This window comes from Heptranchias perlo, chromosome 22 (assembly GCF_035084215.1).
Source record: "Heptranchias perlo isolate sHepPer1 chromosome 22, sHepPer1.hap1, whole genome shotgun sequence".
Lineage (NCBI taxonomy): Eukaryota > Metazoa > Chordata > Chondrichthyes > Hexanchiformes > Hexanchidae > Heptranchias > Heptranchias perlo.
Window position 1 is genome coordinate 13,792,139 of NC_090346.1, and position 27,057 is coordinate 13,819,195.

The 27,057-nt window shown below is 41.2% G+C and overlaps 1 protein-coding gene across 3 annotated transcripts in view; it reads right to left on the reverse strand.

Annotated features, from left to right (window-relative positions):
• Positions 1 to 27,057, reverse strand: part of mad1l1 (mitotic arrest deficient 1 like 1) — a 730,635-nt gene that overhangs the window by 322,574 nt on the left and 381,004 nt on the right. For all 3 annotated transcript variants that reach the window (XM_068002947.1, XM_068002946.1, XM_068002948.1), the window contains one exon: positions 15,920 to 16,124. In XM_068002947.1, the coding sequence (XP_067859048.1) occupies positions 15,920 to 16,124 (205 nt within the window). The remainder of the gene's footprint in view (positions 1 to 15,919; positions 16,125 to 27,057) is intronic.

A 27,057-nucleotide genomic window follows, 5' to 3' on the forward strand; every position in this document is an offset into this window, starting at 1 on the left:
ACATGCATGCTAAACAGCGGAGGCAACATGCTATAGACAGAGCTAAGCGATTCCACAACCAACGGAGCAGATCAAAGCTCTGCAGTCCTGCCACATCCAGTCGTGAATGGTGGTGGACAATTAAACAACTAACGGGAGGAGGAGGCTCTGCAAACATCCCCATCCTCAATGATGGCGGAGTCCAGCACGTGAGTGCAAAAGACAAGGCTGAAGCGTTTACAACCATCTTCAGCCAGAAGTGCCGAGTAGATGATCCATCTCGGCCTCCTCCCGATATGCCCACCATCACAGAAGGCAGTCTTCAGCCAATTTGATTCACTCCACGTGATATCAAGAAACGGCTGAGTGCACTGGATACAGCAAAGGCTATGGGCCCCGACAACATCCCGGATGTAGTGTTGAAATCTTGTGCTCCAGACCTAGCTGCGCCTCTAGCCAAACTGTTCCAGTACTACAACACTGGCATCTACCCGACAATGTGGAAAATTGCCCAGGTATGTCCTGTCCACAAAAAGCAGGAAAACCCAATCCGGCCAATTACCACCCCATCAGTCTGCTCTCAATCATCAGCAAAGTGATGGAAGGTGTGGTCGACAGTGCTATTAAGCGGCACTTACTCACCAATAACCTACTCACCGATGCTCAGTTTGGGTTCCGCCAGGATCACTCGGCTCCAGACCTCATTACAGCCTTGGTCCAAACATGGACAAAAGAGCTGAATTCCAGAGGTGAGGTGAGAGTGACTGTCCTTGACACCAAGGCAGCATTTGACCGAGTGTGGCACCAAGGAGCCCTAGTAAAATTGAAGTTAATGGGAATCAGGGGGAAAACTCTCCAGTGGCTGGAGTCATACCTAGCCCAAAGGAAGATGGTCGTGGTTGTTGGAGGCCAATCATCTCAGCCCCAGGGCATTGCTGCAGGAGTTTCTCAGGGCAGTGTCCTACGCCCAACCATCTTCAGTTGCTTCATCATAAGGTCAGAAATGGGGACATTCGCTGATGATTGCACAGTGTTCAGTTCCATTCGCAACCCCTCAGATAATGAAGCAGTCCGAGCCCGCATGCAACAAGACCTGGACAACATCCAGGCTTGGGCTCATAAGTGGCAAGTAACATTCGCGCCAGACAAGTGCCAGGCAATGACCATCTCCAACAAGAGAGGGTCTAACTACCTCCCCTTGACATTCAACGGCATTACCATCGCCGAATCCCCCACCATCAACATCCTGGCAGTCACCATTGACCAGAAACTTAACCGGACCAGCCATATAAATGCTGTGCCTACAAGAGCAGGTCAGAGGCTGGGTATTCTGCGGTGAGTGACTCATCTCCTGACTCCCCAAAGCCTTTCCACCGTCTGCAAGGCACAAGTCAAGAGTGTGATGGAATACTCTCCACTTGCCTGGATGAGTGCAGCTCCAACAACACTCAAGAAGCTCGACACCAACCAGGACAAAGCAGCCCGCTTGATTGGCACCCCATCCACCACCCTAAACATTCACTCCCTTCACCACCAGCGCACTTGGCTGCAGTGTGTACCATCCACAGAATGCACTGCAGCAACTCGCCATGGCTTCTTCGACAGCACCTCCCAAACCCGCGACCTCTACCACCGAGAAGGACAAGAGCAGCAGGCACATGGGAACACCACCACCTGCATGTTCCCCTCCAAGTCACACACCATCCCGACTTGGAAATATATCATCGTCGCTGGGTCAAAATCCTGGAACTCCCTTCCTAACGGCACTGTGGGAGAACCTTCACCAAACGGACTGCAGCGGTTCAAGAAGGCGCCTCACCACCGGCATTTATTACCCATCCCTAATTGCCCTTCTCAAGGGCAATTAGGGATGGGCAATAAATGCCGGCCTCGCCAGCGACGCCCACATCCCATGAACGAATTTTTTAAAAAAGGATCCCGTACGCTTTTTTAGCCGCTTTCTCAACCTGTTCTGCCACCTTTAAAGATTTGTGCACACATACCCCCAGGTCTCTCTGTTCCTGCACCCCCTTTAGAATTGTACCATTTAGTTTATATTGCCTCTCCTCATTCTTCCTGCCAAAATGTATTACTTCACTCTTCTCTTCATTAAATTTCATCTGCCATGTGTCCGCCCATTCCACCAGCCTGTCTATGTCCTCTTGAAGTCTATTACTGTCCTCCTCACTGTTTACTACACTTCTAAGTTTTGTGCCATCTGCAAGTTTGAAATTGTGCCCTGTACACCTACGTCCAAGTTTTTAACATATATCCAAAAAAGCAGTGGTCCTAGTCCACGTTCCCTCTAAATTTTTTCGGCCATGTGCGGAATGAAGTTGGGTTTGTGCACCGATATAAAGGGTGTGTGCGCTACCATATAAAAAAATCACAACTTTGAATAGAAGATCTTTTTAGAAAACATTATTCAGGATATATAACAAACAGAATAAATGTACAAAATAATGGATAATTGTAACAAGGCGAGCTGTCAAGGATTTTTAATTTAAAAAACTGGTTATAGAAATCTCAGAAGTAAACATTGTCACCAGAGGAATGGGGACATCCCGAATGAGACCCAGAGTCTATAGATGACAGGCCAGATGATGGAGAAAAGGGTGGCTGTCTCTGGTTCGGATGTTTTTCTCTTCTGTCTCTCTCTGTCTTCCAGTGTTTATATATTTTGCCCAAGTTCATTTCTCTACCACTTATCCTGCGACTATGCCCCCTAGTTCTGGACTCTCCAGCCATGGGAAACGACCTCTCAGCATCTACTCTGTCAAGCCCCCGTATAATCTTATACATTTCAATTAGATCACCTCTCATTCATCTAAATTCCAGACAGTATAGGTCCATTCTACTCAACCTCGCCTCATAGGACAACCCTCTCATCCCAGAAATTAATCAAATGAACCTTCGTTGAACCGCCTCTAAGGCAAGTATATCCTTCCTTAGCTACTGAGACCAAAACTGTACACTGTATTCCAGGTGAGGTCTCACCAAAGCCCTGTACAATTATAGTAAGACTTCCTTACTTTTATACTCCAACCCCCTTGCAATAAAGGCCAACGTGACATTTGCTTTCCTGATTGCTTGCTGTGCCTGCATGCTAACTTTCTGTGTTTCTTGTACAAGGACACCAAAGTCTCTCTGAACACCAACATTTAATAGTTTCTCACCATTTAAAAATTATTCAGTTTTTTTATTCTTCCTACCAAAGTGAATAACCTCACATTTCCCCACATTTTGGTTTTATTAACTAATTAATTTATCTGGTTTAAATTATTGATTTAAGCTCTTAGTTAAACCCCTGCCCTGACTCGAGAAAAAAAAGCGACACTCACCTACCTGCTGACCTGTGACGTCACTCTTTCAATTTCTGCCTGAGTTGACGCTTTCGGGCCTTCTGCTGACCGCGCTTTTTATCCTCTCCCTCCTCCCCGCTCTTGGGCCTTCTGCTGACCGCGCTTTTTATCCTCTCGTTCCTCCCCGCTCTCGGGCCTTCTGCTGACCGCGCTTTTTATCCTCTCGCTCCTCCCCGCTCTTGGGCCTTCTGCTGACCGCGCTTTTTATCCTCTCGCTCCTCCCCGCTCTCGGGCCTTCTGCTGACCGCGCTTTTTATCCTGGCCGAAGTGTGCGGCATTCAACGGACTGCTGCGTGGTCGCGTACGAGTGCAGCTTACAGGGAACAGTGATCCTAGTACCGATCCCTGGGGAACACTGCTGCATACCTTCCTCCAGTCCGAAAAACAACCGTTCACCACTACTCTGTTTCCTGTCACTTAGCCAATTTTGTATCCGTGCTGCTACTGCCCCTTTTATTCCACGGGCTTCAGTTTTACTGACAAGCCTATTGTGTGACACTTTATCAAATGCCTTTTGAAAGTCCATATATATAACATCATCCATGCTGCCCTCATCAACCATCTCTGTTACCTCATCACAAAACTCAATCAACTTAGTTAAATACGATTTGCCTTTAACAAATCTGTGCTGGCTTTCCTTAACTAATCCACATTAGTCCAAGTGACTGTTAATGTTGTCCCGGACTATCATTTCTAAAAGTTTCCCCACCGAGGTTAATCTGACTGGCCTGTAATTGCCGGGTTGATCCTTACACCCTTTTTTGAACATATTGATACTGTAAATGTATGATATGGTGGCATTGTTATGGAACCTTATAATTTTCACATTCTGAATTGTGGTGAAAATTCTGGAGTGATCATTATACATACATACTGATCATAGTAATAGCGCCAACTTTGGCAAATATGGTGATGGAGACCTTTGTTGCTGCAACATGATCCAATACCTGGGATTCCTATACATAAAATTTAATGGTCCTGGGTCTTCCTTCAATTCCTCCATATGATTTCAGCTATGCCATTCCAGGAAATCAGTCCCCCAAGGAAAGAAGGGAAAATCCAAGGGAGAGTGCTCATGGGTTATTGTTGCACATCTTTCAGCATTGGCTAAGGCCTGGCAAAATTTTTCTCACCCTCTTGGCCACAAGTGATGCATATTACAAGGAAAAGAAAATAAGAGAGGGGAGGAAAAGGTGTCTTTTGAAAAGCTGCTTGAACAAACCATCAAAACATATTTCAAACATAAGGGGAAAGCACGGTATGCATTTACCTCCCATTATTTTTGCCGCTTCTGTGAACCTTTCGTATGAATATTAAAAGGAGAAAAACAAGTGAAAATTTAGCGCCAAGGTGAATTTAAATAGTCACTGCATTGTTGAAATTCAAAACAAAACTTTTTAAACATTCAATCATTTTCCTTTTGAATTATACTTGAAGAGATTTGATTTGACAAACCAGTGAGCACGTTAGCTAGTCTCACTACAAGATTGAGCTATTGCTTTATGAATTGTTGATGAAGAACGGAAGGCACTGAGGTAAAAGCAGTGGTGCTGAGTATTTACATCTGACACACCATGAGCTCTTTGCTTCTTTTTTGTCAGAGTTTTTTCCCCAATGAAATCAGAGTGTGTTATTTAATGTACCAAAATGTTGACAAAGGAACCCTAAATCACAAATTCTTTATTGCGCTAACATGATGTTTCAACATTTTCTTTAGGCATTAGTGACCAAAACTGAACACAGTATTCAAGGTACAGTCTGAGCAGGGAACTGAACTGTACTAAATTGGCCTAGCAATATGATTAAGCATTCTGTTCATTTTGCTCATTACTGTTTAACAGTGATTTGACATGTTAGTGCTGAGTCTACTATTACCTCCAGATCACTTTCAACTTCACCTTTAACTATATTCAACTTATGACATCTGTTTTGCCTTCCATTCTGTTACCTAGCACTTTTCTGTACTGAATTTTACCTTCCACAGATTCGCCCATTCACAGATTTTATCTAACTGCTCTTTTAGGTCCGTGGCGGCTTCCTCTGACTCGAGTGACCCTTGGATTAGTATTATCTGTGAATATGACCAATTTGCATCGGGTTTTGGAATTCAAGTGATTAAGGTAAATTACAAACAATACGGGCTCCAGGATTGAACCCTGGCAAATGTCATTGAGTACTTATCTCTCCCCTCCCACCACTCCCCTAACTGTTAAGTAGCAGATAAAAAGATAGAAGAATTCGGTAAGTGAATCAATCGATACAACTTTCGACTACCTTTTAGCAGCCTGGGATCAAGTTAACTGGTTGCGCTTTTGTCTGGGGAATAGTGTGTGATGAGGGTGAAGGACCAACCGGTCATTAGGAGGTGGGAGACTGCCTGCTGAGCTCCAGATAACCCTGCAAATCATAGAATAGAACCATACTGCACAGAAGGAGGCCATTCAGCCCATTGCGTCTGTGTCGGCTCTTTGAAAGAGCTATCCAATTAGTCCCATTCCCCTGCTCTTTCCCCATAATCAATGTCCTAATGGTGAGGGGGTCCTGCCTGGAAGATTACCAGTATTCTGAACTGGTAAATTGCATGGTTTTAACCTTCAGCAGTACCCCGGCACACACGTGGGATCTTTAAGCCTTGGGTTTTGCCCACCTGTTCCTAAATTCTCCGGGCTTAGATAGATCAGATATGTCCCTACAGAGTGTGTGCACTCAATATTGGGCAAGCAGAAAGTCTACTGGTGTGTATTTCTCACTACCTCGGTTTGGAAGCACCTAAGTATGAAACTCCGCGCATGTCTGACTCCAAGTTAACTGAATAAAAAGCTGGACAAAGAAATAAAAAGCTACTTCTCCTGCTCAAGTCAGAAGCTTGTATCACTAGGATATCAAAGGGAGTTGGGAGAATCTGCACAAAAACAAGAAAAATATATTGTTGGTGAGAAATTTCTGTTGGCAAAGATCCCTTGCTGGACATCTTTGTGCATTAAGAAGTTACATCTTTATGCAACAGAAAATGGGAGAAATGGTTGACAAATTGATATTTATTAGATTTGTGATTATTACATATTTTTAAAACCTAGAAAACTATTTTCCCTTAAAAATTTCTTAACAGAAGTACTAAACAAACAGCCAACTTATTGTAGGTGAGAGCAGTCCGGCTACATGTTTTCTTCCCTTCCTCTAATTCTTAAAAGACAATTTGACGCTTTAAATGTTACCATAAAGTCTGGTGCACAAGTTGTAACTTCACACAGGTTTTTATGACGTACAGCAGTACAAGCAATACCCTGCTTTGCAACCCAGTGTAAAAAATGCACATTTCTTTCACTGAGCTACCTTAATGCAGACAACACAAGCATCATTCATTAACCTATATGGTTGTGTACAGTATGAAAGATTTACTAATAACCAGGAGACTTCAATAAAAATGTAAATCCCTGATAGAAATCAAATAATATTGCTGCACACAAATTCTGTGGCTTGACATTTTTATAACAGGTTTATACAGCAAAGTCCATTGACTGATTTGAAGCTGGCATTTACAGCACTCCAGCACAAACTCTAAATTTCATTCTATAGATAGATCGGTGGAACCTGCCCATCTTTATCTGAGAACTGGAAATTTATGTGGAGAGTGGGACACTTTCAGTGTCAAGGGTTCTGTGCCCTCCTCCTTTAGGTATCCCACATTTAAAAAAACAAATCTATCCTACCTGATAAGAGAAATTGTTTTATTGTCTCCTATAGTTCCATGGAGATTCATCATTTCAAGTTGGGCACTGGATGAAATAATGGTCATCTGATGTCAGCCATAGGAAGCACTGCCACTGAACCAACAGGGATTGACATCTTTTTCATTCCAGGATTCCAATTCAAAGTGGTCGTTAAATTACACAAATGAAAGCTATCCCTCCACAGTACAGTTTGCATTTGTTTTTTTTGTAAAACAAGGTTTCTTAACTTCATGTGATTCCCTGGCTGCACAATAGTCCTTGATGGTAATGGTGTCAGACTGTGCCCATCAGATCAAAGTAGAGTGGTAAATGGTATCTCTCAATCAGTCTCTCATGACTTTAGGTTTGAGTGACACGTGCACGCGCACGCACGCACGCACGCACACACACACACACACACACACACACACACACACAGAGAAAATTTAGGACTCCAAGAGTTAATCATTCTCATTTTCAGAAACAAAATCATTCAAATCTTTCTCATTTACACAACACGCTTGAGCAATTTGTCCATGACAGAATGATATGGGAAGAATCAGTTACTTCAAATCTCTACCAGACAAGGCAGAAACTCACAGTGCCAAGTGAATATGTTGCTGTTTCCAGTCATATAACTTCCACATTTGTTCAGGCCAATGATTTTCATACTTTCTACACATTTCCCCATTTACTGTGCATACCACCCATGTTCTTTGTGAAAAGCTGCAGACGGAAAAAGGTGTAATCTGTTCTTTTAGACAAAAATAGAATTAAACCTCAAACTTGAAGCTTATTTGATGTAATTCCACTTTTATATTGATTAAGCAACACGGATTCTACAACTTATTTAAACTGCAGTCTTGTTATTGCAGATTCTGCTTAGTGCAGCACTTCTCCTCTTCAATCTCCACAACTCTTAACGCTATAAATAGACACTTAATACGTGAATGAACTATAAAAGCCAACTAAAAGCTAAAAGCATTCAAGCCATTCAACAATTACTCTTTTTATCTACTTACTCACCAAAGAAAGATGCCAGACTTTTGACTCTTGCCAACACAAACTCATCAACGTCAGTGGACAGCTCCCCCCACCCCCCCAACCCTGCCCTGTTTCAGGGGCGTGGCGGAAGAAGAGCGAGCAACAACAACCCTCCATAAAAGATAATCAGTCAATAATGTCACTGAGTATTCAAGAAAGCTGTAATTCCCTCTAGGCTAAGAGTGCTTAAGCTTTTTCTCTTATGTTACGGTCCATACCATGGAGCCTTGTGCGCCACAGATAAAGTTTAAATCAAAGGGCCAGATTTTGCTGTAAAAATAACGGTGAGGTTAACAGCGATGTGCAAATCGAACAGTAATTTCCGGCGACCGCACATGCGCAGTTAAACGCAGAAATCCGGAAGTTGCTGTCCAAGATGTGCTGCTCCTTCATAAGCTGCACGAAAAGGGCATCTCACCATCTGGCTCCCCATTCAAATGTATTGAACGGTGTAAAGGTCCTGTACTGGTGTCGCAGATACGGACTAAACTCACCACAAAAAGTTAGGGCTTGTCCGTTCCAATGCAAGTACCCTTTTAATGGCGTGGTAAGTCTTAATTACTGCCAAACAACCTCTCTGGCACTGAAAATGAACTTTTACAAGTGTAGAGTCTCATTCCCTCAGCTTTTAATTATTGTTGGACACTTAAAAAAAATTATACATTTTTTAAAACTTTTTCTCTGTCTCTTGATTCAATCTTTCTTTCCCTCTCTTTATTTTGCTTTTTGTACTGATTTGACATTGAATTCACTATTCTAACTTACACTTCCTGGTTCAGACTCTGCACTGTTATTAACAATACTTCAATCTGATTGGTTAAGGAGATACACAGTTCCTTGCCCTGTTCACACAGGTCCCAGATGCCCTGTAGAGAGCGCCATGTCGTTTGGCTCTCCTGTTGGCAGTAACTTGCTGTGCAAAAGCTCATAGAAAGTCTATGGGCTGATACCATTAGTTTACCGCTCACAGCAAAATCTAGCCCATTGTTTCTGTTAATTTGCATATATTTCAAGCTGCAATACTAACCGTTATAGGTGTTCCGATTTTGGGTTTATTCACCAATGAGGCAATAATGCTACAAAACAGTCCTTTCTAAACCTTAACACTCACAAAATTCAAGCAAGACAAACTAACAAGTCCAAATGGAACTGAGATGCCTGGATTTTGTAGGTTGGATACAGCCCACAGACCATGTGACATCCTGTTTGACTGTGATCATGGACACGTTATCCCTCCTTGTACTTCTTTAGTTCTCTGCAGAGTTCAATATGGTTGACCACTTGCATGGCACTGCCCCTGTGTGGTTCCACTCCTACCTATCTGGATGAAGCCAAGACCTCTCCAGAAATAGCTTCTCTTCCTCCACCTCCCCACAACATTACCTCAGGAGAGCCAAAGGCCTATACTTGGTATGCTGATGGCACCCATCTCTATCGTTCCACTGCAACTACTTCCATGCTGTTGGATTGCCTGTCTGACATCAAGTCTCAGATGAGTTGCAATCTGCTTCAGCTGAACCTCAAAGACTGAAGCCACAAACTTCAATCCCCTGCCACTGATATCATTACATTCTCTGGGCTCTCTTTCAAGGTGAAGAAAACAGTGTGCAGCCTTGACATCATGTTTGACTTCAACTTGAACTTCATACCCCACGTTCTCTCCTTTGAAAAGACTGCTTACTTTCACCTCCACAACACTGCCCCGCCACTGAAACCCTTATCCATACTTAGGTCACCTCCCAAATCTATTGGTCCAATGTTCAACATGGTGGTCTTCCATCATCTGCTCTCCAAAACACAGCTGCTCGCATCCCGCCCTGCACAAAATCTCACTCACTTATCATCCCATTCCTGCTGACTTATACTGGCTCCAAATCCTTGTCCACATCTTAAAATCTCTGTATAGCTGTGCTCCTCCTCCAGTCTTACATCCCCTCCCGCAACTTCTGTTCTCCCACTGTGCATTCCCCTCTCCCTTGACCGCATCAGTGGTGGGGCTTTCTTGGCCGTGTTCTTCCTGATAGCCCTTCACCTTCTACTTCTCCATCTTCCTTTATGAAACTTCTTAAAACACAAAGAAACTGAACAGATAGGTAAAGATTTCCAGAGGGTAGAGGATGGATGGATGGCATTGGAATAATCGAGTCTGGAGGTGACAAAGGCATGGGTGAGAGTTTCAGCAGCAGAGGTAGGGGCAGAAGCAGGCAAAGTTACGGAGGCGTAAGTAGGCAGTCTTTGTGATGAAGGGGATACAGGGTTGGAAGCTCAGCTTGGGCCGAATAGGAAGCAAAGATTGCAAACAGTCTGGTTCAGACTGAGATACTGGCCAGTGAGGGGGGGTGGAGCCAGTGGCAAGGGTACGGAGTTTGGAGTGGGCCAGATGGAGGAGTAGATTACAAGGGCAGAGGGGTTGAGGGTGGGTTTGTTTTTGAGGGGGGTATCCTTCAGGGAAGGGAGTTTGCCACCCCTACCTAGTCTGGCATATATATGACTCTACTCCATATTATGTCCTCAGAAGTGGTTTAACAAGCCAGTCAATTGTAAACAACCGCTAAAAAGTGAAGAAAAAGGCCCATCACACAGCAACATAAATAGGCAATAAAGTTGGCCTTGCCAACATCACCCATACCCTGAGAACATAATATATGGAATTGGTTGCTTTAGGCCCTTTTATTTGGTCAGTGGTCTCATGTAGGCCTCTCCCAATCTTTTTGCCCCTTCTAATTGTTATTGGGTGCTTCCTTGTTCCCTACCCCCATTTTTCGCTCCTACCTCTGGGCGTCCAGTGTAATTCTGGTCAGGGCATGCTGTCTTCTATCGCTCACACTGACCCTTTAGTGATCAAGGGCATCCTTGGGTAGTCCTCAAGCTACACTGGAACGAGGATAGATAACTACTTCATCGCTCGTTTAACTCTAAGAGGGTTAGTGTCACATTGTGCAGCAAATCTGTCTTGTAAAATATTCCCAACATCAATTGTAGGTTCATCATTCGGGCAGAAAAACAAGTTGTTCATTTTAGCTAGTTTTTGATTCCCTCTAGCTGCTGGGATACACCCTTCAAAGTGTTTTCTCATATATATGTGATCTCTGGTTTATTTTAGTACAGCTTACATTTCTAATATTTTTGGGAAAGAAGAGGAGATTGGGAAGGTTTATTCAACTATGGATAGATCTACCATAATGCTACATTATTGTGCAGAGAGTTGGTGCATGTAGTGCTTTGTCATGGGAAGTACTTGAGGCAGAGACCATTAACAGATAAAAGTGGATAATTATTTGAAGCAAAGGAAGTTACAGGGCTATTGCGAAAGAGCAGGACAGTAGGATTATTTTTGGATTGCTCTAGCAAAGGCCCCACACAGACATGATGGGCTGAATGGCCTCCAATGGTGCTGGTACCCTCAAGTTGTCATTTTGGCTCAGTTAGAAGCATTCTTGCCTCTCAGTCAGAATGTTGTCAGTTGGATTCCCACACCAGCATATAACCTATAATGACAGTCTACTGTAGTACTTTGGACGAGACATTAAAGATTTCATGGCACTATTCAAAAGTGTGGAGAGGTCTCCCAGTATCTAGGTCAACATTTCTCCTCAATCATCGAAACAACGCCACCAAAAAAAAACTGATTAATAGTCTTTCATCTCATTGCTGTTTGCAGGAAACAGCATTTTGCTGTGTGCACAATGGCTGCCATGTTTGCTTCCATAAGTCACTGCACTTCAAAATAACTCATTGTGAATTGCTTTGAGATGTTCACGAGAGACATGATAAAGTGCCATATAAATGCAAGTCTTTCTTTTCAAGTCTTTTCATGAGGTTTCTCAGTAAGTAATCTATATGCTGACAATTTCATCTACTGTCCCAGCTGATACAAGTCTTACATGTAGCTACTATCATGGCTAGCTCTATTAAAATAGACATCAATAGATGATTAAAATAGATGCCTGTATTTGTACAGACATGAATTAAACACAGAATTTTTAAATCATTAAGGTAGAATCTTAATGAGCCGTTTTTGCAAGAGGTTCAGTTAAACGCTAGTTTCTGAGCTACAGAATTAATAGGAATTTAACACTAGCAAGAAATTGCTTTCTGCTTTCTGGGAAGCTACTAAAGCCTATCTTTTCAGGCAGCTAGCAATCTTCACGTGCTATATGTTGCATTTATGTTCAATTTATACCTCCAGAAAGTCACTTCTCTCACTTGGATTTCAAAATCTGACATCACCCTAGCTTCTGTACCACAATTGAACCAAAGCACATGTCTTTCTTAAACAATATATACACGTCCAATAGAAAAGAAGATGCAGATAGTGGAAAATAAATACAAAAAAAGTGCTGGAAATACACAGGTCAGATGGCATCGACACTAACCAATCTTTGCTCTTTTCAGATGCTGACTAACCGGCTGTATATTTCTAAAATTTTCTGTTTCAGGATGAGTATTGATATCACTGTGTCAGTCAATGAATTGGAGGCGGGGTGGGACTTACAGCAAGACTCACATTAAACAGTCTATTTTAAAAGAGTCTGTACACACTACAGCGAACAGAACTCTTGGCCAAACCACAGCAACGTCTCCTGATAAAAGCAGGATTATTTCTCCAGCAAAATGCAGTGAACCGGGGGCGTAGTTTCAAGATGGGGGTGGGCAATTTAGGACTGAGATGAGGAGGAATTTCTTCACTCAGAGGATGGTGAATTTTTGGAATTCTCTATCCCAGAGGACTGTGGATGCTCATTCGTTGAGTATATTCAAGACTGAGATCAATAGATTTTTGGACTCTAAGGGAATCAAGGGATATGGGGATCGGGTGTGAAAGTGGAATTAAGGTCGAAGATCAGCCATGATCTTATTGTATGGCAGAGTAGGCTCGAGGGGCCGTATGGCCTACTCCTGCTTCTTATGTTCTTATGAGTGGAGAATAGTTACATAATACAAATTATGTGCAGTCTCCAGACATGACTGACAGGGGAATTACCCAATCATTCCATTTTAGCCAGGACATGTGGTGTCACTATATGCAGCCTTTCTGTTTTTCTGTATGTCCATTATGCGGACGATATACTTTGCAATATCTCAATTTTAATCAATTATCCAACTATACTGAGAAATCAAACACCTTCCACAGCAGCATGCAACACATGCTAGTCCACTGGCCTGAACTCAGATTAATACTTGAAACTATGAATCGCAACCAGTTACAAATTTCGGCAATTACTGGTCCCTCCCATAAGTGGACCTATGTCTGTCATGATCAGGATTTGGTGAGTTCAACTCAAACTACCATCTGAATTTAAACTGTTAGTTTTGTTGCCAGAGGCTGTTAATGCAATTTGAACTCACCAGCCAAAGGCACTGCTTCATCAAAACCTAAATCTAATGTATTGTCCAATAGAGCTTGGGGCTTTTTAATTTGCATTTTTATGCAATGACATAAATCCTTCAATGCAAGAAAATAACACCTTCCTTGAGGGTACATGGCTACATTCTCTATCGAAGTGCTCTCTAAGCCACTCCAGCTCTATATGCCAAATTTCAAAATGACTGACAGCCTCCTTGTGTCCAAAGTGGCAAGTGCCAAGGTACAGTAGTATGTTTGCTTTAGAATGCCATAAATTAGCACACACCCACCCCTAAATAGTTTGGCTTTTTAAGTGAGTCCATAATATCGCAGTTTAAAATTATAAAGAAAATTAGCAGTCAGCTTGGCTCATTGGTACCATTCTTGCCCGAGTCAGACAGTTGTGAGTTTGTGCCATGCACTGGAATTTGACTGCTAAACTGAGGGAGTGCTGCATTATCAGACCTTGGGAATGAGATGTTGAGCCGAGGTCCAGTCTGCCTGATTAGTTGGATATTAATGTTGAAATGGGAAGATGGTATGATTGGTATTCTGGAAGGATGGTATCAAATGGACTGAACCTAGCTTAGTCCTAATTCTTTATTTATGAAAAAATGTTTTTTGGCGTCATTCATTCTCTATCTTTCCTGACAAGGTAAACAAGAATATAATCAATCGAGTCAGATATTGGTCTATATATTCTGGAGGAAGTGTGAGAAAATTAAATGCGCCACACCATTCTGAAACATTAAAATGTTTTAAACAACAACAAAAAAACGCACAAACAACCAACACTGTGAGATTCACACAGGCAGACGGGTTCATTAGCCAACCGGGTCTGAAATACTGATAATCAGCAGTGCTCTAGTAGGAATGAATTATTGCAAGAACTGAACAATTAACAAAACTGATTAAAAAACAAAATACAGTCTTAAGCCCTGACAATTTTCTAAATCCTTGACAATGCACATTACGCTGTTTCTGCAAAGCTCTTTCAACAATTTTGCTTCTTTTGTTCTGCATTTTAAGCCGTTTATTACTTTTATATAAGTCTAATTGTTTTAATCAGCATTGTTGTTTTACAAGGTAGATTTTAAACACCCTATTGCAATGCTGGTTAACTACATTTCAATGCAGCTTATTAAAAACAATCATAAAATGCAAGCTCCTTCCAGTGTAGGATTTTCCTTTTAATCAGTACAAAGCTTCAGGATGAGCAAAATTATTTATTTTTTAAAAAAAACATACACATCAATTCTCTTTGCAAACCATTATACTGAATGGTGCTGATATCACTCGCTGGCATCTCCATTACCACAACAATAGTACAACCTGATAGGATACACATTCAGGTGTCATGTCATCTCTATCCATTTGCGCTGCTCACACCCTGGGATAAATGTAATAAACAGCACAATTACCTTGTAAGTGAATATGACAACTTCACTGAGTAATTTTTTTTTGGAGGTCTGGGCTGGGGCGGGGGGGTTGTTTCTAATTTATTTTATATTTTCTCATTTCCCCTCATCCACGTTTTCTCAGGTCACACAGCATTGATTGAAATGGCCATGCACACAATCTATTCTCAGGCCTTTAAAAAGGTCATTTCTCATTATCCAACTAGTAGCTGTGTGAGAGCAGCCCGATGTGATTCTTCCTCCAGGCAGGGCACACTTGACTCTAACCCGGCAGCTGAAATTGGGAAATCACTTGTGTGGGGAACTGTCCCACCACACTGGAGCTCCAAAGAGCTAAATTGCTGTGCCATCTCAACAGTGGGATTTGTGTTCCCAATGACTGGAATTCATCTAGAGTTTTGCAGCAGAATGAAAGGACAAAAATGGACATTAACAACAACAACTTGCATTATATAGTGCCTTAAACATATCAAGGCACTTCACAGGAGCGTTATCAAACAAAATCCGACACCGACCCACATAAGGAGATATTAGGACAGGTGGCCAAAAGCTTGGTCAAAGAGGCAGGTTTTAAGTAGCAACTTAAAGGAGGAGAGGTAAAGAGGCAGCGAGGTTCAGGGAAGGAATTCCAGAGCTAATGGCTGAGGCAGCTGAAGGCACGGCCGCCAATGGTGGAGCGATGAAAATCAGGGATGTACAAGGGGCCAGAATTGGAGGAGTGCAGCGATCTCGGATGGTTACGAGGCTGGAGGAGGTCACAGAGATATGGAGGGGCGAGGCCACAGAGGGCTTTGAACACAAGGGTGAGAATTTTAAAATTGAGGCGCTGCCGGACCGGGCGCCAATGTAGGTCAGCGAACACGGGATGATGGGTGAACGGGACTTGGTGCGAGTTAGGATACGGGCAGCAGAGTTTTGGATGAGTTCAAGCTTACGGAGGGTGGAAGATGGGTTGTAGACCAGGAGAGAATTGGAATAGTCGAGTCTGGCGGTAACAAAGGCATGACTAAGGGTTTCAGCAGCAGATGGGCTGAGGCTTTCTCTCACGTCGAAAGATACCTGCAATTTCCTGAGACGGCAGCAGGCTGGTGTGTGGCCCCATTTGTTCAGGGACTGCCCCTCCCTCCAGAATCTGCACGCGCTCTCTGAGACGCTCGCATTCTTCCTTCAGATTTTTCAGCTCTGTTGTGCGATGCTCCTTTGCCAGACTCCAGGGGTTCATACTGAAGTGAAGCACCTTTGTTTTGGTGGGATCATAGTCACCCTGAAAGGCAGAAAACATCTGGATTAGCATTACATGGATGAGGATCCCAAGTCTGGTGCTACAGCACAAATAAATTGCCTTTCAAAATCAGGTAATGTCTCAAAATGCAGCTGTCCAAAAAAAAACATAAACATTATAAGGGTGATAGATACTTTTCATCCATTAACAAACACGATGTGTTCATAGTTAATCTCATTGTTGCTCTAGTAATCCCATAAGAGTTTAAATTAGATTGAGAACAGTTGCAAAAATGGACATGTTGTTTCAACCCACTCAGTACCCCTCAGTGTTAAGTGCTCAATACTTTATTGTTCTGTTTATTTAAAAAAAAGGACACATTTATCCGTCAACACACCAAGAGATTCAAAAAGCAATCCCTAATACAAAAGCACACGTAACTGCAAATTCACTGTTCTGCAGTTTAATTTAAGGATGGCCAGGGTTGTCCATTGAGACTGCACATCTCAGCTACACCAGAGGAAGCAGGCTGTGGGAAGGTTTTTCTCAGGGTAAAGCCATGTAGGCCCCATGCTCTGGAATTCCTTAAACTGCACCGCCTCTACACTTAAATCCCACCTCTCTAAGTATGTGCTCACCCTTCCTAATATCTCCTTCTTTTGCTCAGCATCCATTTTTGTCTGATTACACTTCTGTGAAGCACCTTATGACGTTTTCCTATGATAAAGGCGCTTAATAAATGCAAGATGTTGCTGCTGTTATATCTATGGCCCCTCGTTATGGACCCCTCAGCCCCTGATAACAGTCTGTGTCCATCCACCCTGTCTCATCCCTTAAAATTTACCTCTATCAAATAATCCCGTAATTTCCTCTATCCTAATGAAAAAGCCTAATTTTTCAAGTCTTTGTTTGTAATTATAATTCCTCATGCCAGGCAGCATTCTAATTAATCTGCACAGTATCCTCTCTACTATCTCTAGATCCTTCCTATAGTGTAGAGTCCAAAACTGCACATAGTACTGCATCTGTGAACCGAAGCAGTCTTCGAACAGAACCCTGTGTTAACCTGACACTGAAATCCACTATTAAAAAGAAAACAAAAAAGTAGCGGAGGGTCAGAATACTTCTATTTCCAATTCCACATATTGTAGGGTGTCGCATGTTGACAGACCGATTATAGTGTTAGTGTTATTTATAGCTACGTAGTTTAGATATATAAGATAATAGATGGCTGGCAGCAACTTACAAGGCAGTAATTCAACTGAGCAGTTCTGATGACGTCAAACTGTAAGAGCTAGGCTTGAGTAATTTATGAGTGTCAACAGAACCAGAAGATTGAATTACTGCCTCAAATCCATGCCTGGCACTTGCTATTCTTTTATTATGTGGCCTAAATTTACAAAAGACGACTATAATTTTCGAGTTACCACTATGCAATGGGTGTGTGGAGTGCAGTGGAGACAGCATCTTAAGTGAAAGCAGAACAAGCAGGACAGTGTCAGCAGATCTGACAGTCCGTGCATCTCAAGACTGTGACATCCAGTATTGCAGTAATATCAGGGGGAGCGGGGGGTTGTTGGCTTAGCAACAAATTTCTTAGAAATATATTATCCATAATAGATAATATCGAAACTGATTTGAAAACACAGCTTGCTATTTTATAGCTTTTGAAAGTTTTTTTTTAATAGTACAGACATGTTTCAAATTGCTGTATGTGTCAGTATTACAAACAAGGTTTCAAAATATTAATTTTTTTTATTGGAACTCACCAATGCACAAAGTTAGTGGTCCTTTTCACAATGTCAATAAAAATTTAAGTGCTAAGGTACCTTTGTTAGTTTTTACCATATTTTAGCCATGTCTGTTGGCATGATTAGGGAGAAGCTAACTTCTGGCACCACCAGATATCTGTGTGATCAGGTGGGCAGAGTCAGCTAGGGGGCTCGAATGTAAATCGCATTTACATCAGATTCAAATAAGTTCATGGTTTCAATTTTTTGCTGGGAAACTGAATAATTAAGTGCCCATCTACCATAAGTTACTGTAAATTATAAAATATGCAGGCGGTTACTCAAAATGATATCCCAGGCAAACAGGACCATAGTAGAGGTGAAGAGGAATAGCGGAAGAAATACTGTTTGCGTTTCAGAGGAAGATTTTTGAACCAAATGTTCAAAAGATATGGATCCTGAAAGATACCAAGGGAAGTAATTGATTTAGCTCTATAGTTATACCATTCTCGCAACATGCCTGGAAGGTCAACAGATAATTCTTGTAAGTTCTTAATGTTTGGCATTCATGTCAGCAGAATAGTTTGGAATTAACCTGGGGAAGTTGTTTCCTTTTTGGGGAAAAAAAGGTAATTCTGGCAAATTCAGACAGGCATGAGGCTGTTCCAAAGAATAACATTTAATTTTTTGTAAATGTTAACAAATTGAAATAAATATAGAACAACAAACCCACTATGCCCTAAAGTGCTTCAAAACTAATGAATTGTTTTTCAAGTGCAGTCTTTGTTGTTGTGTAGGAAATATGAACTTAGATTAAATATAAGTACATGGACACTAACTAATTGGGTTTAGAATCATAGAATCATAGAAGTTACAACATGGAAACAGGCCCTTCGGCCCAACATGTCCATGTCGCCCAGTTTATACCACTAAGCTAGTCCCAATTGCCTGCACTTGGCCCATATCCCTCTATACCCATCTTACCCATGTAACTGTCCAAATGCTTTTTAAAAGACAAAATTGTACCCGCCTCTACTACTGCCTCTGGCAGCTCGTTCCAGACACTCACCACCCTTTGAGTGAAAAAATTGCCCCTCTGGACCCTTTTGTATCTCTCCCCTCTCACCTTAAATCTATGCCCCCTCATTATAGACTCCCCTACCTTTGGGAAAAGATTTTGACTATCGACCTTATCTATGCCCCTCATTATTTTATAGACTTCTATAAGATCACCCCTTAACCTCCTACTCTCCAGGGAAAAAAGTCCCAGTCTGTCTAACCAGTCTGTTTGTGTTGTAATGTTTATCTATTTTAAGAAAATACAAAAATAGGTAGGTGACAAGATTTCCCTTGTAAAAAAGTTACAAAATAATCAAACTCAACATCATTTTAAAGCAGTTAGGTGCTGATTACATCAGGGTTTAACTGGGATGCATTACTCAGGCCAATTGTGTGAAGGAGCTTAACTATCATTGGTAAGGCTATACAGTCATTAACCCAGCAGGATTTTGCATACATTTTCTTTCAACTGGGTACATTAATATGAGTTCCCTCCAAACCAGGTCACCTCAGTGATATCAACACTTACCATTTAAAACAGATATTCAACTTGAACATTAATTTTTTAAAAATTAATCAGAAGTAATTGTAATGGATTTTAAAGGAATACTGATGGAAATTCTCCCTATTTAAGCTAGTAGCCAAATAAAATCTCTGGGAACAAGGCCAGTATTCATTTTTTTTTTACATCACTGACTGCTCCAGAATATGCATCCGTGACCAGGGAAGATGCTGATTGATGTTCCCAAAATGACAAGCCATTTGCTGAGAGATCTGCTACATACATCAAAGCAGTAGTTCTCTTCTGGCTTCAAGTTTTGACATGCAAGGAGCTCCAGTAAGCTGCCAGAAAGGAAAGGAGAGATTTCTCCTTATAGGTATGAGTGATACTTAATAATTTTTCACCATAACTATATGTGGAGAAGGGGGAAAGAGTACTTTATACTTCACACAAAGTACTTCTCCACACCCAGGAGGTACAACTGTTCTTAATCCTGATACTGAGTACCCAGTGGGTCTAAATTGGACAGCTCTTTCAAAGAGCAGGCACAGGCACGATGGGCCAAATGGCCTCCTTCTGTGCCGTAAGATTCTCTGATTCTGTTGCTTAACTCATTGGCTACACCCTATGCTTCAGCCACTTTAGCAAGTGACTGCTGCTGAGGCTCTTTCAACTTGTGGTTCCGAGAAAAATTGGTCACTTTAGACATTGAGCCATTTTATCAAGATGACCGTTATCAAGGAGTAGACATTGTGATTAGTCACATTCCTTTGATACTGGAACTAATGTACACAGTTCCTGTTGATTTAGTGTTGAGCATTGCAACGATATTTCAATAGGTCCAGTGTGCCATTAAATACTGAAGTCAGGAATTGTAAACAATTTTACAACACCAAGTTATAGTCCAGCAATTTTATTTTAAATTCACAAGCTTTCGGAGATTTTCTCCTTCCTCAGGCAAATGTTTTCATTTGCCTGAGGAAGGAGAAAATCTCCGAAAGCTTGTGAATTTAAAATAAAATTGCTGGACTATAACTTGGTGTTGTAAAATTGTTTACAATTGTCAACCCCAGTCCATCACCGGCATCTCCACATCATGACTACCATCGAAGTCAGGAATGGTTGCCTTAACTTTGCAGATCTGTTTTGATGGAATTTAAGCAATAGCAGGCAAAAGTCCAAGCTAAAGTGAAAATGGTCTTATATTTTGACAATAAGTTGCAAAAAGATCAAAACACTGCAGTAAAAATAAATCTTCAACTTGCTTTAGCTTTTGATATTTCTATAAGTCATCTTTCACTTCAAGTTAAAGAGAATAGTTGAGGCTCCTTTAATATTTAACCTGTCCCTTGGTAGTTTTCACGACACATTGTGCATGTTTTACAAGATGGTCCGTGCACTCCAAATAGGCTGTTGACAGCTTGTAGAATGAAGCACTGCAGAGTTGTTCTCCTTGTTTTGCCCATGTGAAGAAAGGAACCCCTAATCTTGCTCAGTCAAACACTACCTCAAATTGTATTAGGGTGATGGAGTGACAAGCAGATTACCCTTTCACCAGCTGCTAACAACTTCAAGCATTTCAAGAAAACACTTGGTATTTATTAGACATCTATTTTTTTCCCTCCGCTTTACCCATTTTTTCTCCTGCAGTCCTCCTCACTGCCACTCAGCTCTGCCAACTAAAAGCCCCAGGCTAAGCCAAGATGCCACAAACAACACAATTCTTAATGCCAATGTCTTACATTCTGCCATTTACTCTGGAATACACATAAAATAGAACTTGTACTACCAACAGCCTAACTCTTTGAAGTAGGGCTTTTGTATATGTTACAAGACTACAGCGAAACAACGGGTCTCACATCACCATAAACCACAAGAACAAAATCATCTGAACCCCAGACACTAGATATGACCTCTTAACTATTATTTTTAACAGCAATCTGTTTCTTCAAAAATGCTTCTGAAGACAATAAATGTAAAACAGTCGCCTCCTTTGCAGTGTTCATGTCAAAGAAAAATGTTGCAAACCTTTGGTGATGTCAATACTGAACATTACAGTGGGTCATAATTCCCCATTTTGTTTGCAGCAAATTACAAAGGTATTGATTATTAAAGAAAAGAACTTGAATTTATATAATGCCTTTCACAATCTCAGAACGTCCCAAAGCACTTTACAGCCAGTGAAGCACTTTTGGAGTGCAGTCACTGTTGTAACGTAGGACTAAGTATATAAGTACAAAGGGATTTTGAATATAGGGTGGGCAGCAGGGAAGTGGACCATCGCTAGGGAGTTCAGATGCATACATGCACCCAGGCCACAATCTGTGGTTAGGGAGTTAGAACCACAGGTCTCTCATTCCCAAAGAAAATATTACACAGTCATAAAACTCTTTCCATTTTACAGCTTTACAACCAAGTGACGAGAATTCTACTTGCAGTTTCTTCTATAGCCTCACCGCTAATCTCAGTTTGGGTTGTAATGGCAGCCTACAAAACAACAGTGGCGACAATTCAAAAAGCAATTCATTGGCTGTGAAATGCTTTGGGACATCCTGAAGATATGAAAAATGCCATTCAAGTTTTGCCTTTTCTTTCTTACTGCCCTTCAACTGGTGATAATCGTTATTTATGGCAGTCAGTACCTCCTTTACAAACCAAAATATCTGATATCCCAGAGAGAATGTCTTGGTGATATTATTTAATCAAGTTACATGTATTGATTAACTTGGCCATTTCTAACTAATTTTTGCTAGTCAGTGATGATTTTACAAAGGCATCAAGAACTTGAACTTCTTCCTGTTTCAATCTTTGGAGATTATTTGTTCTTTGTGAAAAAAATTTTAAATGACAAGTGCTCATAACATCATGAAAACTGGCTTGGAGGAATTGCAGAACCCAAAATTGTGAAAGAACTAAATCAACGTACACAAACAATTGCACCTGATAGTTTTGTAAGTTCAGTCAAGAAGAACCTTTTTTGAAGTAGGTTCAAGATGTAGCCAGTGCTCCTGTAGAATGGCTTTTGATTTTGAGAAGAGTTCACTTCCTGCTAATCTATGGGAGCACAATATACACTCACTGAACCATTGAGTTAATCTTTGCTTGGGAACAGGTTTTCTTAAGAGTGCAAATGACATAGACAAATGGTTGTATCAGCTTTTTGGTAACTTTAGTGCAGTCTACAAAGCAAGGCAACATGCAACACTCCAAACATATTTTCTGCAATTTGGATGGGAATGAAAAAGAAGAAAAAAGAAAGAATGGTAACATCCTGTGAAATTTGGAAGAGACAATATTTTTGGAAGAAAACTGGAATGTGGTCTCAGAATAGCTGTCTTGATAACATATGAAATAAGGTTGATCAACAATCAAGGCCGATAATTCACTCAGCCTCCCTGCTAAAAGGGAAGCCATTATGATTGGTGTAACCCATGCAAAACATAGGTCAAAGTTGTGGATGCATAAATTTCTGAAACATGAGATTAAGATCCCATCCTGGAGCAACGAGGGAGGAGGGTATGGGGGGAGCAGGGGGTTGGTGGCAGAACTTCATGACTTCTGTGATGGCTTTCTATGAAGTGTGATATGTGAATGTTTCCCCATCAATATGAATTATGGACGTTACTACATGAACTCTAATGGAATTGGGTTTTAAGTTCCTTAGTGAGAAGTACTCTAAAATTAATTATGCTGTTTTTTAAACTACTTATTAAAATAAGATATTTGGGAGTTTTAATTTAATTGATGTTGGTGGTGTTGTGGGACTGTACTGAGCTTACTGCACATATGGGACACCAAGAAATGCAACGAATAGATTGGGAAAAGAGCATATTTCCAGTTAATAATGAGATTTCAAAAGGTCGATCATTTTATCCGACTACAAGTGTAAATGCCAAAAATTGAAAGCCTAAAATGTTAAAATCTCCCAATTGACTGAAATTTGGAACACTGGTCTGATCAGTGCCCATCAGTTTGTGCTCATCTCCATAAAGTTATCGATGGATTTAAATTACATTTAAAGATGTATAACAAATGGTTCCCACCTTTACAGAGGGTTCAGAAATTTATCTTGTATTCATTAGCACTATTGAGGCACATCCTTAGGAATTGATTAGCATGTGTTGGATTCCAGTGGCCAGTTTTAATCCGAAGTACTTAAAGCAGGAGTGTATTAACTTGGAACGATTATATCATTCAAAATATTAATGACATTTAGATATTGTCTGGGAGGTGCACTGGTGCAGCTCAATGGGAGGGAGTACTGACCTGGAGTGCCACAGGGCACGCATTCAATTCTCCCACTCTGCTATCCCATCCAGAATTTCACTGGCACATAAAGGGAAGAATTCAAGAAGGATTTTTTTTTTAAAATGGAAATATCTGTATATTTAACAATGTCACAATGGTAAACAATTTTACAACACCAAGTTATAGTCCAACAATTTTATTTTAAAATCCACAAGCTTTCGGAGGCTTCCTCCTTCCTCAGGTGAATGTGGAAATGAAATCCTCGAACCTATCGCATTTATAAATCACAGAACAATGCCTGGTGATATATATTCCCTTGAATATAGACACCACAAACTGCCAATGTCACAATGGTTAAGGTTCTACACAGACATCTGCTTTTGGGCTACTTTTGATCAGAAAACACAGGAAACAAAGGAAGACCAGAGCATCAGTAAGTGTACAGTTCATTCCCTCCAACGTGCATTTGTACTGATCCTTCTCCCAGCCTACACCTATTTTCCCTAAAAATCAAGTCATCAGAAACCGAGCACTCTATTTGATGCACAATAAATCCTGGGCAGTAAAACAAAACTAAATGCAGAATGGTAGCTTTCTGATCTCTATTACAGAGACTCTCCAAAAATACTTCAGCACTCTACCCCATCCCATCTCACTGCAGCAGAAATTTCCAAGTGGGCAAAATTCTTATTGAAACTGTAGCTTATCTTACCTACACAAGAATGGAGAGACTCAACTCACCCAGATTTACCAAATGTAATAAAACCACTCCAAAGTAATAAAGGTGTGTATAGGTCAAATACCTTATAGCAAACTGGCTATTTGATGTTCATAGTATTGAAGTACAGGCAGAGAGACCTGGGCAAACAGGTTTAAATTATGAGGACAGGTTTGCATAGACTAGGGTTGTATTCCCTTGAATATAGAAAATTAACATGTGAGCTAATTGAGGTCTTTAAGATAATTAAAAGGAGTTGATAGGGTAGATAGGGAGAAACTATTTCCTCTGGTGGGAGAGTCCAGAACAAGGGGGTATAACCTTAAAATTAGAGCTAGGCCTTTCAGGGGTGATGTCAGGAAGTACTTCTTCACACAAACGGTAGTGAAAATCTGGAACTCTCTCCCCAAAAATCTATTGAGGCTGGGGGTCAATTGAAAATTTCAAAACTGAAATTGATAGATTTTTGTTAGGCAAGGGTATTAATGGTTACGGAACCAAGGCGGCTAGATACAGTTAAGATACAGATCAGCCATGATCTAACTGAATGGCAGAACAGGCTCAAGGGGCTGAATGGTCTAATCCTGTTCCTAAGTTCCTAAAAGAGATTAATATACTGATTAGAGTGGAAGAGGTTAGGGCGCAGAACATTTACATTTTCTTCTTTTCCCAAGTTATTTTACTGTTAAATGTTTCTTTCAAATATATTAGATCTAATTTTGTTTGAACCTCTTTTTCGAATTTCCATGTGTTTCACATCTGAATTTCTGGTTGGGGGGGGGGTGGATTATTATAACTTGTCTCAAGCTGCAACCTCCCACTGAGATCAAGCACAGTAGGAAAACCTCACTAAGGCACACCCGCTAGCTGAAATCAATTTTCAGCACAGTTGATCTTTCTGCACACTCATCAGGAGCTATCTTTCTTTTAAACATAATAACCATTGAGCTTTGCAACTTTCAGAGCAGGGGCACCATTAAAAACATAGATGACTGTCCCCATCAGTCTACAAAAAGATGAATTTTGGGTACATCATCTGTCGCCCAGTGAATGTGTTCCATGAGAACCGTCCCTGCCCACTTGACTTTCACTTTGATCTAATGGCTGTCTTCGGAGTTCTTCAGATGAAGTCTACTCTTCAAACATGGAAGGCTGTTTAAAGTTAATGACAGGGCACACGTAAAGAAGGTAAAGTACTTCTCTATAATGACCACTTTCATTAACTCTAGATTTTCAAGGCATGTGACTTTGAACCTCATCAGCACCTGGTTCGAATGCTAAATAGCTAAAGGTGAAAACTGTTCTGCATTTGGTGACTATCATGTTCCAGCTTTGTCAGATAAAAACAATGCAACTTTAACTGACCACCGGTGATTGTTCAGAGATCCTTACTATCGATTTCTGGTGAATTATTTGCCCAGCATTACTTTCTCTACTTTGAGAGTTGTAGATTTACTGAATTGAGCCTGCCTGTACCTCACCAAGAGGATATCCCCATAGACATAACATTTCAGGATCTGAAATTAAGAAAAGTCTATGATTAATTGCTGTCAGCTCAGAAGCAAAAACTCCCAAACCGCTTTTAAGAGAATAAGTCTGGCATCCACTCAAAAACAGGGACTTAGACACTTTGTAAGACACATTTATTTCCAAAAATTCTCTTGCTCCTAACCCTGCTCAGAGTTAATAGGTCACAGATAAGGAACCCGGGGAGATATTTGTGGAGCCATTAATATTTCCAAAATTCGAGGCTCAAATTACTGTAGGACTACATACAGGAAAGGTTTATGAGGGGGCAGGGAATGTGGCAATAAAATAACATAAGTAATAGGAGCAGGAGTAGGCCTCTCGAAGATCAGCCATGACCTTCTGGAATTGCGGAGCAGGCTCGAGTAAAACCACTCGAGCCTGCTCCGCAATTCCAGAAGGTCATGGCTGATCTTCGACCTCGACGCCACTTTCCTGCCCGATCCCCATATCCCGTGATTGCCTTAGAGTCTAAAAAAGTTCAAGATTTCAGTCTTGAATATACTCAACAATTTTTTAAAAATTCATTCATGGGATGTGGGCATCGCTGGCAACGCCAGCATTTGTTGCCCATTGCTAATTGCCCTTGAGAAGGTGGTGGTGAGCTACCTTCTTGAACCGCTGCAGTCCATGTGGTGAAGGTACTCCCACAATGTTGTGAAGTAGGGAGTTCCAGGATTTTGACCCAGTGACGATGAAGGAACGGCGATATATTTGCAAGTCAGGATGGTGTGTGACTTGGAGGGGAACGTTCAGTTGCTATTGTTCCCAAGCACCTAATGCCCTTGCCCTTCTAGATGGTAATAAATGTAAGGAATCTTACAACACCAGGTTATAGTCCAACAGTTTTATTTGAAAATCACAAGCTTTCGGAGGCTTTCTCCTTCGTCAGGTGAGTGTCAGATTCCTTGAAAATTACCTCATATATAGTCATAGAACAATGCCTGGTGATTACAGATAATCTTTCCAACTGCCCGTTATTAAGGCCATCAAATGAATTGAATAGTGTTCAGACAGAGAAATCTTAGATACCAGACAACTGAATATACAAACGGCCAGAACCAAAGACAGAGAGGGAGAGAGAGACAAAAACATCCGAAAGGAAGAGAAAGAGAGAGAATGACCAGTTGTATTAAAAACAGATAATTTTTTTTCTTTTTTTTCCCCCTGGTGGGGTTACGTGTAGCACGA